Source organism: Hyaena hyaena, unplaced genomic scaffold (genome assembly GCF_003009895.1).
Source record: "Hyaena hyaena isolate Hyena2069 unplaced genomic scaffold, ASM300989v1 scaffold_16, whole genome shotgun sequence".
Taxonomy (NCBI): Eukaryota; Metazoa; Chordata; class Mammalia; order Carnivora; family Hyaenidae; genus Hyaena; species Hyaena hyaena.
In genome coordinates, this window is record NW_024080650.1 from 28,668 (window position 1) to 44,129 (window position 15,462).

Sequence of the window (15,462 nt, forward strand, 5' to 3'; positions counted from 1 at the left end):
GAGAGAGAGAGAGAGAGAGAGAGAGAGAGAGAGAATCCCAAGCAGGCTCCACACCATCAGCACGGAGCCCAACTTGGGGCTCGATCTCACGAACTGTGAGATGACGACCCAAGTGGAAACCAAGAGTCCACTTAACTGACTGAGCCACCCAGGCACCCCTCATTTAACCTCATTTTAATTCGGCCTTAATACTACTGAGTTGACCCAAGAGTGAGTGAATTTACTTAACTTGGATGGACAGCTGTAGTTTTGAAATCAACTTCACTTTGAAGGCGATGCATTTCTTCTTTTTAAAAAAAAGATGGGCAACTGCTTTTGTCCATGCAGATGCAAATGTCAGAGGAAAATGATATTCTGCCAGGTAATTCATTTGTTAGGAAATATTTAGGTATGTCTAAAACAACTTAGGTACGTGGGTCTACCTTTTCAACTATAAATTTTGTGAAATCCAGATAGAAATCAAATATGTTCAATGAAAATTTAATGTCTGAATTGACACACGCAGTGGTTGTGAGCTGGTCACAAGACTTTGAAGACAGTTCTAGAAGAATATACGATGGCTCATTAATAATTTTTATATTGGTTATGGGTGAAAATTATAATTTTTGACATGTTGGATTCAATGAAATGTATTATTAAAATTAACTTACCCGTCTCCTTTTGCCACGTTAATGCGGTTAACTAGAAAATTTTAAATGACATCGCGCGGCTCGGGTCATATTTCTACCAGGCAACGCTGTGCTAGAATGTAGCGGGAGGGGAGAACTCCGAGAAATTGAGTTGGGGGAGGCGACTCTCCCAGTGTCTTCAGCCACAGGACAGAGTGGTGGCCTCTTCTGATAAGCGCTGGGAGTCACTGAGGGCTTCTGAACAGGGGCGGGCCTCTGAGGGGTGGTCAGGGCTGGGAGGGTCTGCGAACACAGTCTGCCCGCCTTGCCCATGGGCTCGCCTACATTCCACAGAGCGCCTGAAGACGCTTGCCAACTTCTCACTCTCTGCCACTCTGCCCTGGCTCTGCCTCCAGATCACCCTCCTTGGCCTCCAGCGCCTCTGGGGGGGAGTCTCTGTCAGAGGAGGAACTGGCCCGGATCCTGGAGCAGGTGGAAGACAAGAAGAAGCTCATTGCCACCATGCGGAACAAGCCCTGGCCCATGGCGAAGAAGCTTACGGAGCTCAGGTGAGCAGGTGGCAGTCAGCCAGGGCCTCTTGATGCTCTTGAGTCCCTTCCCCCTCTCCGCCCCAAGAGGGCTTGACAAGAAGGGGGATTCACCCTCCCACTCTGCTTTGGTCTCTTCTATCCCCAGCACAAGCATAGCACCTTGGGGGCTTGGGGGTTAGCACCGAGAAAAGTGTGAGTAGCGACTGTTATTGACTGAGGCCCCGCTGTTGGCCAGCACTGAGTAGGGTCTAGCAGGAGAGACAGAGGATCATGGCGCTCTGGCCTATACCCAACCCTTCCACTGCCTGGCATCCTTTCTGTCCCATTTCCCTTTCCTTTCATCCAGTGGCTTCTGCACCTCCCTCACCACCCAACACAGACATGCCTTCCTTGGGCGGCTTTCTGTGACCCACCCTGCCCACCTCGACAGGTTCAGAGCTCCCTTTGCATTCTCTGGGCCCCAGAACCTCTTTGTGTGCAGCACACTCTCACTTGGCGCGCGGAGAACAGGGAGGGGGTCTGTCTCAGCTGCTTTCGAGTCCCGAATGCCTGACACAGGGCCCAGCTTGAGACGATGCCCCATGAATATTGGGCCTCCTCTTCCCCAACCCCCTGCCCCCAACTCCTGGTTTCAGCTCAGCTCTTCTCCCATTTCCACATGAAAGGCTGGCCCACCAAGCGTTGTGTGAGTCTCCCGTCTGTGCCGTAGTTTTGAGATAAGGCCTGGAGTCACTGTTTTACTGGTTTTCTACTAAAAAAAAAAAAAAAAAGAAAGAAACCCATCTAATACTACCATTTCCTCCCCAAGCTCCCACTTGGTTTTTCTGCCACAGGGCTGAGGGATCACGCCCCTTGTCCTTCCGTCTTCATAAAGCCATGTTCCCTGGCTCTTGTCACACCGGAGCTTCCAATCTGTCAACTGCGTCCCCCTTTATTACGTGGAACAATTTGGCAGCTGTATTTTGACACGGTGGGCCTCAATGTTTGCTCCCAAGAGGTGTAGGCAAGATGCCAGCCTATACACGGTGCCGACCCTGAGGGAGTTCTGGTAAACTGGCGTCCTCTACCCACCACGGGCAAATAATTACATGGTGCCTTAGGTGCCCACAGAAGAAGGGCCTCTATGGTGCATCCCGGCCAGTGCAGACCAACAGAACTTTGGGGGATGATGGGAACACTCTAAATCTGCACCTTTACTGCAGCCGCTAGCCATCTGTGGCTAGGAAGCCCTGGAAACATAGTTAGTGTGACCGAGTAACTGAATTTTTCATTTTATTTTCATTTACTTAAATGAGATCATCCCATGTGGCCGGTGGCTGCTGTTTGGGTGACAGGTACAGGCCTCGGCGGTGGCTGTCTTCCTTCTCGGCCCCTTTTTCTAGTCTCTTCTCCCAAGTCCCTCAGGGCCAGCTGCTTCTTCCTGTCAGGGGGTACAGAACAGCCATCTGTCACTCTCACACAGCCTCACCCCCACTCAGGTGTCACCTGAGCACATCTTTTATTAACAGCGGAAAAAGAGCAACTGAGGTGCTCATAGAAATGAGATCTCCAGCCGGCTGGGAGGCTCAGGGACGGTGAACATCCCCAAGGGCCAGTTGGCTGCCCAGAGGAGAAGTGTGACGTCTCCTCCCGTCGGCAGGCAGAGCTCCTGTCCCTGGGAGGGGTGGGAAGCGGCTAAGGCCAGGGAAATCAAACAGACCCATGCACCTGTCACTGCAGCAGGTCTCCTCAGCCAGCACTGGCCTCTTCCCTTCACAATTCCCTCCTTCCTCTTCCCTCTCCCAAGACTCTTTATCCCAGACTCAAGTCTAAGGCTGGAGAGCCTCTGGGTCTCCAGTCAGGCTGGTGCCTCTACTTAGAAGATCTTTGCTTTCTGCCGGCCCACCTTGCTAATTCCTACAGACCCTGTAAGACTCCAGCCCAGTGTGCCATCTGCAGGGAGGTCCCCACTGCCCTCCCCACATTCCAGCTGAATTATCTACTGCCGCTTAGATCCCAAGGCACGTGTCCTCACTCAACTGGGAGCTCTTGTATGCAGAGCTGTGTCTCATACACCTTTCAGTATTCTTTTTTTTTTTTGTATATACGGCCACCACTCACTGAGTGCTCCCTGGGTACCAGATGCTATTCTGAATCCTGGTATGTGTAACAACTCCTTTATTCCTTGTAACCACCCTGTGATGTAGGGACCTTTATTATTGTCCCCATTTTACCAATGAGCAAACTGAGACACAGAGCCATCCAGTAGTTTGCTCGAGCTTTACGAGGCAAGTTAAGTGGCCTGGCCAGTATTTGAATTCAAGAATCCTGGCTCTAGTACCTACACTCTTAATTTGTTTTCTTTGTTTGGTTATTTGTTTCATTTTTGAGAGAGCAAGCGGGGGAGGGCCAGAGAGAGAGGGAGACAGAGGATCCGAAGCAGGCTCCACAGGGCTCAAACTCAGAACCGTGAGATCATGACCTGAGCCTAAGTTGGACGGAGGCTTAACTGACTGAGCCACCCAGGTACCCCACCTATACTCTTAATTTGTAATCATTTGCCTGGGGTTACTGAACATTCTAGAATGCATCCCCTTGCCTCCTCTATGATTTCCTTTTCTGGTTGTGAGGTCTTCCATTGCAAATAGCATTCCCACACTACATCTTTTTCTTAGAAGCAATGGTGTGGGGACCCCGGTATCTGGCCCACTCAGGCAGCTGGTTGACCCAAGCATAGTCGTGAGGATCGAAGCAGGATGGCGATGCATGAAGAACATCAGAGGTGAAGTTGGGCAAGGCTGTGTTCACACCTCTGCTGCATCCAGGTGGCTTTGGCTGGCTGTTCAGTACCATTCAGGATGATTCCTTCCCTGTAACACTCTGAGCCTCACTTTCCTCATTTACAAAATGGGAATAACAATATCTACCTTGCAGGGTTGTTCTGACAAATTCAAAAATATTAGGTGTCCAGCACATAGTGTGGACATTTGTTAAAGCTTAGACATCTTTTGTGTCAGACACTGTGCTGACCTCTGAGAGATGAGGATGGGGAGCAAAGATGAATCAGAGACGACATTACTTACGGCATCATTAATAGCACAAGATGGGCCGTGATGTTGGCCAAAGAGTTTCTAGAGCCCATGAGTCAGGGATGTTTGCTTTCACCATAGAATGAATCGGGTGTATCCCTCTGCTTTATCAGAATTCTGCCTGATACCTTAGAAAATTACCCAAACTGCTTGCTTTCTTTAGAGAAATCTGAAGAATTCCACTTCCGGGAAGACTGGCAGACATACTTTTCCCTATTCTTCCCACTAAGTACAAGTAAGACCCGTGACATGATCTGCAAAGCAAACATAAGACTCCGAAAGGTAGAGAGAAGAAGACAGTCTGGTTAAAGACCTCAGGACCAAAGCATTGATAGGGCATTGAGTTTTGGGGTTTTCTTCTTGTCTTATATTTCCTAGACTGAATATGGGAGAAACCAGCAACCCAGAAACACAGACAAAAACACCTCAAGAAAAATCTGCTCTCTAGTCAAAGGGCTAGGAGAGGGACAGTCTAGCAAGACAGAAAACTCCTCATTAATAACAATCCCACTCCAGCCAAGCCCCACACATAGAACAGCAGCCCCATCCCCACCCCAGCAGCAAATGCCAAGTGGAGAAGCCTAGATTTCCTCCCTTGCCAGGGTATAAATGGTGTCCCCAGTGCCCCCACCATTGGGTGGAGGTATTAGAGAAAGTTGAGTGGGGAACAGGGACTTTCATCCCCACTGGGCAATAATGAAGTAATGAACCGTCCCTGTCCCTCTGGTGTCCGTGCAAGCCACATGGGGAGGCTGGACGTTCGCCACCACCTGACAGTAACAAGACATCCGTCCTAGGCAGGATGTTATGAGTAAAACCTGCTTGGGTGCCTGAATTCCCATTCCTGCTTAGTAGTAATGAAGAGTTCCTGCCCAGCCCAGGTGCCAAAGTAGGCCAAGGGAAGAACATGGACTTCCATCTGGAAAGTCCATATAAATAGATATGATATATATGAGAGTGTGTGTATACACACACACTTTATATTACATACTATATTATATGGTAATATATAGTAATAATTACATTATATGGTACTATATAGTCATACTTAGAGCAACTACTGAAAAGGGCATATGAGGAGAAAAATGGAATCCTAAAAGATGTTCAGATAACCTGCAGGGAAAAACAGATAACAATCAGAAACAAAAAATAAAAAGGCAGGTTTAAACCCTAACATATCAACAATTACATTAAATGTAGGTGGTCTAAATATACCAATTAAAAGACAGATTGGCAGAGTAATTTTTAAAATGACTTAACTGCATACAGTCCGAGTCCATAAACTGACTTTAAATATGATGACCTATATAGGTTGAGAGTACAAAGATGGTAAAAAGACTTAGACCATGCAAATGTTATCCAAAATAAAGCAGTAGAAGAGGCTATGTGAATATCAAATAAATTTGACTTCAGAGTGAAGAAAATTGACAGGGACACAAAGGAACATTATAGAATGATAAAAGGGTCAATCCACCAAGAGGAAGATGTAACAAACCTCAAAGTGTAAGCACCAAAGATAGCAGTGGCTTGGGTTCTACAGTATATTATCTCGGGATGTGTAATAAATTACCCCAAAACTTAGCAGTTTAAAACAATAATAAACATTTCCTATCTTCTATGGGTCAGAAATTCGGGAGCAGCTTAGCTGGACAGTTCTGACTTGGAGTCTCTCATAAGGTTGGGTTAAGATGTTGGACAGGGCTGCAGTCATGTGAAGGCTTAACTGGGGCTGGTGAATCTACTCCCAGGGTGGCTCACTCATGTGGATGACAAGTTGATGCTGGGTGTTAAAACAAACAAACAAAAAAAAAGTCCTCAGTTTTCCTTTGTAGGATACTTGAGTATCCTCATGACAGGGCACCTGGCTTCCCTCAGAAGAGTATGTATTCGAGGAGGAAGTCACAATACCCTTTATGTCCTCCTCTCAGAAGTCATAAACAGTCGGGGCACCTGGGTGGCTCAGTCGGTTAAGCGTCCAACTTCGGCTCAGGTCATGATCTCACGGTTCGTGGGTTCGAGCCCCGCGTCGGGCTCTGTGCTGACAGCTCAGAGCCTGGAGCCTGCTTCAGATTCTGTGTCTCCCTCTCCCTCTGACCCTCCCCTGATCACGCTGTCTCTCTCACTCTCTCTCAGAAATAAATAAAACATTTTAAAAATTTTTTAAAAAAAGGAAGTCATAAACTGTCACTTCTATCACATTCTAGTCATTGGAAACAAGTCACTAAGTCTGGCCCACATTCAAGGGGAGGAGAGTTTGGTTCTCCATTTTATTGTTTTGGGGTTTGTTTTTGTTTTTGTTTTTGAGAGAGAGAGAGCAGGGGAGAGGGAGGGAGGGAGAGAATCCCAAGCAGGTTCCATACTCAGTGCGGAGCCTGGCATGAGGCTCGATCCCACAACCCTGGGATCATGATCTGAACTGAAATGAAGAGTCAGACACTCAACCGCAACTGAGCCACCCAGGCACCCCTGGTTCTCCATTTTAAAGGGAAGAATAATAATTTGGCAACATATTTTTAAACCACCACTTCTGGAAGCCAGGCATGCTCAGTTAGCCCCCCTGCCCTCAGATTGGCTCTAGAGCAGATGCCTTACCTGACTGCTCTGAATTTCCGCTTAGCATGAGCTCAGCATTTATTTGACCCTTGTCTCCACAACTGAAAATGGAAATTGCTTGGGGACACAGAGAGACACCAAACCAGCATAGCCCAGACCACCTTTAACCTCTCTGCACCTCCAGCCCCTAACCACCTCCTTTTGACCTCCAAGTGCATCCTTCCCATTTCCAGGCATCTTCCAGATGTCAGGCTGGCTGATACTCTCTCCCAATGTCCCACAAGGGACTGCAGAGCTCTATTGAGGATGTCATCAGACACAGAGCTGCCCTGTGTCTAGTTTTCCGCATCTATAAATTAAGTGTGGTATGGAATCTGAGCTCCTTCATCAAGGAAGAGTTTTTAGAGGTATATAATGTCTCCAAGAGTTGCCTTGGGTCAACTTCAGAGTGTTTCCGCCGTGGAAGGCCACATCTCTGAGCCCCTTGTCCAGGCACCTGGGAGAGCAGAGGGTTCCTCACCCCAGCCCCTTGAGTTTGGCAAAATCTCATCAGCTGCCCACCCCAGAAACTTCTGCTTTCTCAGAAGGGGGAAGGGTGACTGCCTGCTGAATGAAGTCGCTATGCTCACATTGCTGTGCATTCATACTTCCAATTCTCACATCCTCATCCCCGTTTCTAGATGAAAAGTGCCACTCTGGGAGGCACAGAATCCTGCCTGGGGCTCCACTCTGGTACTGAAAGCCCCACAAAATACACCTCCTTCCCTCCCAGCAGCAATCGCTGCCTCCCCCCGCCCCAGCTCTGTTTTCCAAACTGTGGTTTGGGCCATGTTATTTCCAAGGAGGGTGGATTCTGAAGCACTGTCTGTGGTGTGACTGAGCCTGAAAGCCCTTTCCTCCATAACTTCCTCTTCTGCTGAGTGTTGGAGGGGCCTGAGGGGCTCATCATCACTTCCAGGAGTGATCCAGGCCCCGTGAAGCTTCCTAAGAACAAATGGGTCCCTCCTTTCTTGCCCTTCCACTGCATTTACCACCCACCATCTGATGAGAGGAAAAAGAGGCAAGTTCCTGCGAAGTTCCTGTTTCAAAGGACACTTGGTGACAAGGAGGGGACAGAAGCATCTTACAGAAGTAAGATTTGCAACAATTAGGAAGGGCAGGGCAAGAGCGAGTGGTTTCCATAAACCAAATCCTCTCTGGTAAGGAAGATCACGAGAGCCTGGATTACAGGTAACAGGTGTATAGGAGTTTGCTGCAAAAAGTTAGTTACTATTTATATCCCTTTACAGGACCCAGGAAAGCTTGCTGTGTCCATCAGCCTTCTTAAACTAGGTGGGTTCTTTACTGCGAACGGCCCTCAGAGTTTGCACCCAGTGCTGGGCAGGGCCCTCTCTTCTCCTGGGTGCTCTCCGGGGATCTAGACACAGAGTCTGGACATCAAGAAGAGAAGCATTTGCCGCCGGGCTCAATGGTTCAGGCACAAGAGCTGGCTCTTACTTTTCGAGAATTCTCATTTGAAGTCCCCAAACCTTAAAGGCTGGCACATTCAGAGTCACAAATTCCAAGTGCCTACAAGCCTCTTGCTCAGTGTAAGATACAAGAAGAGAACAGAAATACACATTTTTTGAAAACATTTTTTTTGTGTCGTGGCTATGTTGGTAGCCCTGGACATGTCCTGCCCAGGGGGCCACAGGGAGCTACTGTCATTACAGAGCCTGACTCTCACGCAGACAGGGTTTTGACCCCGGGGCTCAGGAGCTAGACAGTCAGCCTCATTAGTTTGAGACGTCGGAAAAAATAAAAACCAGCTTCAGGACTGACCTGAGGTTAGAATGTGACTTTGACTCTTGCCACCTGCCCACACCTGCGCTGTGGAGGTGGGGTAGGGATTCTTCCAGCCACCCTGCGATGGACTTTCTTCCTCATCTGCTTGTGCGGATCTATCCGGCGGCTGCTGACAAACCGGCTGTCTGGGGTGGGGGTGGGGGTGGCATAGAGGGGGCCTGATTTGTAGCCTTTGCTGATCTCCCTGGTCTAAATACTCCCACTGTGGCCAATTTCAAGCTACCTCCAGCTTAACAGCTGGTTGGTCAAGTTCCTGAATATTTAACAGTCAGGTCCCAGGAGCCAGTTCCGACTAGCACACCACCCAGAATACTTAGCAGACAAACTGATCTGTGTGTTTCGCATCCAACCTTCCCCAGATATTCACTCACTCATTCAACATTCATGCAGTCCACAAATGTGAATGCTGCATTCATTTCCTTTTTCTTTGTTGAAGTATAGTTGACATGCAATACTCTGTTAGTTTCAGGTGTACCGTGTAGGGATTCAACATTTATATACATTACGAAATGCTCACCATGGTAAGTCTGCCTACCATCTGTCACCATATTATTATGACTATACAATATTCTTGACTATATCCCCTAGGCGGCACTTTACATCCCTGTGATTTACTTATTTTATAACTGGAATCTTTTACCTCTTAATCCCCTTCATCTATTTTGCTGTATTTGTTTCTATTGCTGCTGCAACACATTACCGCAAGTGTAACTGTTTCAAGACCACGCTCATCTATTTGTTCACAGGGCTGCTAGCCAGAAGTCCAGCATGGCGGGCATGGCTAGATTCTCTGCTCAAGGTCTCACTGGGCTAAAATCAAAGTAGTAGCCGGACTGAGGTGCCCATGTGGGGCTAGAGGTCCTCTTCCAAGCCCACTGGGTTTTAAGAGAATTCACTTCCTTCTCTTGCTTTCCTTTTTTTTTTTTTTTAATTTTTTTAAATGTTTTATTTATTTCTAGGAGAGAGAGAGAGAGACAGCGTGAGCAGGGGAGGGTCAGAGAGAGAGGGAGTCACAGACTGAAACAGGCTCCAGGCTCTGAGCTGGCAGTCAGCACAGAGCCCGACGCGGGGCTCGAACNAGAGAGAGAGAGACAGCGTGAGCAGGGGAGGATCAGAGAGAGAGGGAGTCATAAACTGAAACAGGCTCCAGGCTCTGAGCTGGCAGTCAGCACAGAGCCCGACGCGGGGCTCGAACCCACGAACTGCGAGATCATGACCCAAGCGAAAGTCAGATGCTCAACCGACTAAGCCACCCAGGCACCCCCCTTCTCTTGCTTTCCATGTGGCGTCCTCTAGACGGGCCCCAGCAACAGAGGGTCAAGAATTCTCTTAATTCTAATTTCTCTGACTTCCCCTTCTGCCACATCTCTCTGATTCTTCTGCCTTCTTCTGTGTTTAAGGGCCTATGTGGTCACTCTGGGCCCTTCCAGAGAATCCAGGATAATCTCCCTATTTCATTTATTTATTTTTTTATGTTTCCTTATTTTTGAGACAGAGACAGAGTGCTAGTGGGGGAGAGACAGAGAAGGAGACACAGAATTCAAAGTAGGCTCCAGGCTCTGAGCTGTCAGCACAGAGCCCGACACAGGGGTCGAAGCCACAGACCAAGAGATCAGGACCTGAGCCGAAGTCAGAAGCTCAATCGACTGAGCCACCCAGGCGCCCTGAATCTCCCTATTTTAAATTAGGAATCTTAATTACATCAGCAAAGTCCCTTTTGCCATTCATGGATGTACCACCAGAGAGCAAAGGTCATGGGAGCCAAAACTCTGCCTGCAGGTGCCTACCAGGTACTAAGCACCATTCTTAGCATTTGGAAAACTTCAGTGAACGAAACAGACAAATGCCCTACCTTCATGGAGCTTACAGTCTAACTGGGGGTATAAAAACACTTAAGGCTTCCAGCCACATATATACTCTCAGAGTTCAGATTTCTTTCAGTTTGGGATTAATTGAAGTTCTGCCTCTACCCCCACCCCCACCCCTTTTTTTTTTCCTAACCAGGGAGGCCCAAGAATTTGTGGAGAAGTATGAAGGAGCCTTAGGAAAGGGGAAAGGCAAGCGACTTTATGCCTACAGGATGCTGATGGCTAAGGTGGGTGGTACAGAGGCAGCAACCCTGGGGTAGGGCTTGCTCAGCCTCTGCATTCATGTCCAGCTCCCCCCAGAATCCTCCGCGTGAGGTCCAGCCGATCGTCCAATTTGTCCAGGAAAGGAAACCAACTGTTTCCTGTCCATTTCTCTACATGTACCTGTGAGGACTTCAGTGTATCTGAGACTTGTTTCCTCTCCAGTGAGGAATTAAGCTCACAAAATTGATGAGGTTAAAATCACTGGGATCTTATTTTCCAAGCCCCAAATCAGGATGCTTCATTTGATAAGTCATCCATTTTTATGTAACACGCTGAGCGGGTTTTTTTCCTGCATTCTCTGTTCATGGGTGTGTTTGAGTTTTAACTTTTTCTTGGGGCCATTTTGATATTCTTATTCTTCCCAAAACTCGATTATTTCATTAAGATCTTCATATGTATTACCAGGAGGTCGCAGATGGCAGTCACATAATTATTGGATCTACTTTCTGTGTATGTTGGCTTTGAGTCTTTTTTATTTCTAATATTCTTTTTTCTCCTTTTGGTTAAAATTTTTTAGGTTTAGGGGCACCTGGGTGGCTCAGTCGGTTAAGCGTCCGACTTCAACTCAGGTCATAATCTCATGGTTCGTGGGTTCGAGCCCCGCGTCGGGCTCTGTGCTGACAGCTAGCTCAGAGCCTGGAGCCTGCTTCTGATTCTGTATCTCCCTCTCTCTGACCCTGCCCTGCTCACACTGCCTCTCTCTCTCTCTCAGAAATAAATTTTTAAAAAATTTTTTTAATTGAAAAAAATTTTTAGGTTTATTTATTTATTTACTTTGAGAAAGAGAGACAGAGAGACAGAGAGAATCCCAACCAGGTTCTGCACGGTTAGGGTAGAGCCCGAGGCAGGGCTTGAACTCATGAACCATGATATCATGACCTGATTTTTTCTCCTTTTTCAATCTTATTTGCCTGGTAACTATCTTCGGGTCATTTTATTAATTTGATATAGAGGCTATTTACCACTTAATAACTGCACACTTAGGTCTTCTTTTTTCCCCAGCTGAGGAATATGCTCTTCAAATAAATCTTTGCTAAATGATTCTGTTTAATTGTGTTTCCCTGCAAATAGTTCTAGTTCTTTCTTGGGAAAAGGATAGCTGCCCATCCTCTGTCTGTGTTTACCTTCCCTCATTATTTTAGATTCTTTGCTTCCTCTCTCTGCATTCTCAGAAATGTCTCAGGCTTATTCTCAATAGCATCGAATCCATTTTCTTCTGTTTCAGTTATAGGCTTTATTACGTATAATGTTTACTCTCCTACAATTATTGGGCTTTTAGTTACCTTGTGATCCTTCCATGCTTCCCTTACATTCTTTTTAAAAACTTAAAGTATTATATTCTTTACTTAGAAACCGTATTTCTTGTATCCTATTGTGAATGCGGACTCGTTTGTCAAAAATTAGTTATGTAGCCTGAAGGAAATGCTTTTCAAACATTGCAAAGAGGGCCGCCTGGGTGACTCAGTAGGTTAAGCATCTGACTTCAGCTCAGGTCCTGATCTCACAGTTGGTGAGTTCAAGCCCTGCGTTGGGCTCTGTGCTGACAGCTCAGAGCCTGGGGCCTGCTTCGGATTCTGTGTCCCCCTCTCTCTCAGCCTCTTACAGGCTAATACTCTGTTTCTCTCTCCTTCAAAAATAAATAAACATTAAAAAATGGGGTTTGGTTTTTTTTTTAATTACAAAGAGGTGTGTCCCCTTTCCTTGTACTGCAATACTATTTCTCAGGCCTTGCTGGCTGTTTTAGTCATTCAGACCTGAATTTCCTGCGCAGGCAGGATAGCTTGCCTGTGTCTTATTTGCCCACTGTCTGAAAGCCTGTTTCTATACACAGCTGGAGACAAGCACATCTCATCCCCAGTCCCGGGCTCTGAGAAAGGGAGCCAAGGTCTTCTCCTGACTGCATCCCATCCCAGTTTTCTGATTCTCTAAACCACCGAGGGATAAGAGCTTCACTACAGGCCTTCTCAGCCTCTGCTGAGATGTGTAGGGCATCGCTTTTCAGGCCAAGATGCCTACCTCCTTGAGGGGGCTGTCAGCTGGTTGCTAAATGATCAACTAACTGACAGGCCGTCCCCAGGGGCCCCCCTGAGCCACGTTCATTACCCCTATTGGCCCTCAGCCTTGCAAGTCTGTACCGATTTTATCGGCACCCCAACAGGGGATCTATCTCTCGGGGGAGGACTCCTATTAATAAAGCTTCTGAGACTGATAGGTAAAACCAGGTGACGGGTTATTAATTTACAAGAGAAATAACCAAGGACAGAACTGGAAAGGTGAGGTCCACATCAGCAGTGCCATTTATTTTCGATAGTAGAGTCACTTACATGGGTGGCTAAACCATAATCCCAATTCTAATCTATTAATTTGCAGTGACAAAACACTCACTGCCTTTGAAACCGAAATCCTCACAGCCCAGGTGATGGGCAATGCTTTCCTTAGAGACAGACGTCTGTAGAAAGCCAGTTAAACCAAAGATTAATTTTTTTAGTGTTTATTCATGTTTGAGAGAGAGAGAGGTAGGAGAGGGGCAGAGAGAGGGAGACAGAGGATCCATGTTGACAGCAGAAAGCTGGATGCGGGGCTTGAACTCACAAACCGCAAGATCATGACCTGTGCTGAAGTCAGAGCCTTAACCAGCTGAGCCGCCCAGGCGCCTCAAGACAAAGATGAATTTTGAGTGTGGAATCAAAGCTCAGGAAGGCAGATAAAGCCATGGGACTGGGGTGCCCAGTGTCCACCATCTGCTACCCCCTTCTGTCTTGGGGGGTATCTTTGCCATTGTTCTCAACCAGGCTTTTGCTTACAGGTCCTCTTCTCTATGACATCTGCACCCCCCACCCTCTTCTACAGGTGGTTTCCTTCCTTCTATAGCAATCATCCCATCGAGTTATGGTCAAAGCCTGCAGGTCTAGAAACTCGTCTGATTCCTTCAGATAAATTTCCCTTTGGATCCTTTAGTGAATTTACACGAGAGAACTCATTTCCTTCATGCACATGCTCTTAGGAGACCTTTATAATAATGGAAACTGATCTTAGAGTCTTCTCCTCCTACCTCCTTGTCTGTTTTCTCTGAGTTGTTGTTTTTGTTGTAGTTGTTCAATTCCAAATGGGTTCATTTCTGGAAAGAGGGGTTGTTGGAGAGCAGCGCCTTGAGAGTTAACAAATTTTCACCCAACCAGCAGCCAGACAGCTACTCAGGTTTCTGACTAGTAGGAACTCTGAGTGTTGGAGCTGGAAATAGACCATGGAGAGAAGCAAAATGCCTCTCTAACTCCTTTCAGAAAAAAACAAAAACACGAACAAAGAAACAGGCTGTTATTTCACTGGGAGAAGAATGGAAGCTGTGGTTTGAGGTTCTACCAATTGTACCAGCACTGCATTTGAGCGACAGTTCCTATCAGATTTAGACACTTGACTGTCTGTCAAATGCGAGTTTGAGAGCCACGAGAGTTCTTTTTTCCCTTCAATTTTTGTTTTAAGATAAAAAAAAAAAAGGTGTATCAGAGACTGCACCCGATTTGATCCCCCAAACCAGACATCATATACAGAATTCCTAAACTGTTATATACACTGTCCAAACTTGACATTTTACCAGCGCCACAGACAAACACAAGGGATTATGTTGTCCTGGTTTCTCTCATACTCGCTCCTGACTTTGGTGGTGACCTGTCAGCATCAACGCCCCCTCCAGTGTGTCCCTCCAGACCCCAAGGCGAGATGTTAATGAACTGAGTGCGTTACCTGTTTAATTTCAGAAGTGGGTCAAGTTTAAGAGAGACTTTGATAATTTCAAGACTCAATGTATACCCTGGGAAATGAAGATCAAGGACATCGAAAGTGAGTATTTTGGTGTCAGTGTTTGCAGTTCGTTTGCTAAAATTTTCCAAGGGCTTGGATTGTGTTCATGGCCAACTGATCAGATCATTTCACATTGTATTGGGAAAGAGAATGGGCTTTGCACTAGTCAGACCAAGATTTAAACTGTGTTTCTTCACTTTCTGATCGTGGGAGTTGAGGTAGAGTGGTTAATCCCACAGAGCCTCAGGTTATTTATCTGGAAAAAGAAAATGGAGATCAGAACATCTGTTCCACAGCTGATGGGAAAACTGAATCCATCACACACACAAAGTGCTCAGTAGCGCTAACGCCCTCTCCTTCTGCAGCACTTAAATCCCACCATCTTTTCTCTCCCCAGGTCACTTTGGTTCCTCGGTGGCTTCGTATTTTATCTTTCTCCGGTGGATGTATGGAGTTAACCTCGTCCTTTTCGGCTTAATCTTTGGTCTCGTTATAATCCCAGAGGTAGGACAAGAGTTTCCTGTATCTTTAGATAATGTTGAGGCTTATGGTGACACCGTCCTCATTAACCAAATACTCTCTGTTTTCAGTCATTCTGATTTTTTAATTCACTACTGCCATCAACTGCGCAGATAGTTCAGGACAAAGAATGGAACCAAATACTTCTGTTCCTAAATTAAGAAGTGGACCCTACACTTTTCTTTTGTTTTTACCTTCAGTGGAGAATTAATATCTTAATAAGTTTTTTCTTTTACTCTGAAAAAAAAAAGAGATAGAATGGATTCTATCATAATTTATTACAAAAAAAACCCACAAACAAACAATAAAAACAACAACAGAAAAACGAACTCTCATGAGGCACCTGGGTGGCTCTTTCAATTGAGTGTCGGACTCTTGGTTTCAGCTC

At 46.5% G+C, this 15,462-nt stretch overlaps 1 protein-coding gene across 1 annotated transcript in view; it reads left to right on the forward strand.

Annotated features, from left to right (window-relative positions):
• Positions 1 to 15,462, forward strand: part of TMC2 (transmembrane channel like 2) — a 68,914-nt gene that overhangs the window by 14,902 nt on the left and 38,550 nt on the right. The window contains exons 3-6 of the mRNA XM_039224067.1: positions 1,025 to 1,177; positions 10,630 to 10,720; positions 14,513 to 14,594; positions 14,953 to 15,059. Coding sequence (XP_039079998.1) covers positions 1,025 to 1,177; positions 10,630 to 10,720; positions 14,513 to 14,594; positions 14,953 to 15,059 — 433 coding nt within the window. The remainder of the gene's footprint in view (positions 1 to 1,024; positions 1,178 to 10,629; positions 10,721 to 14,512; positions 14,595 to 14,952; positions 15,060 to 15,462) is intronic.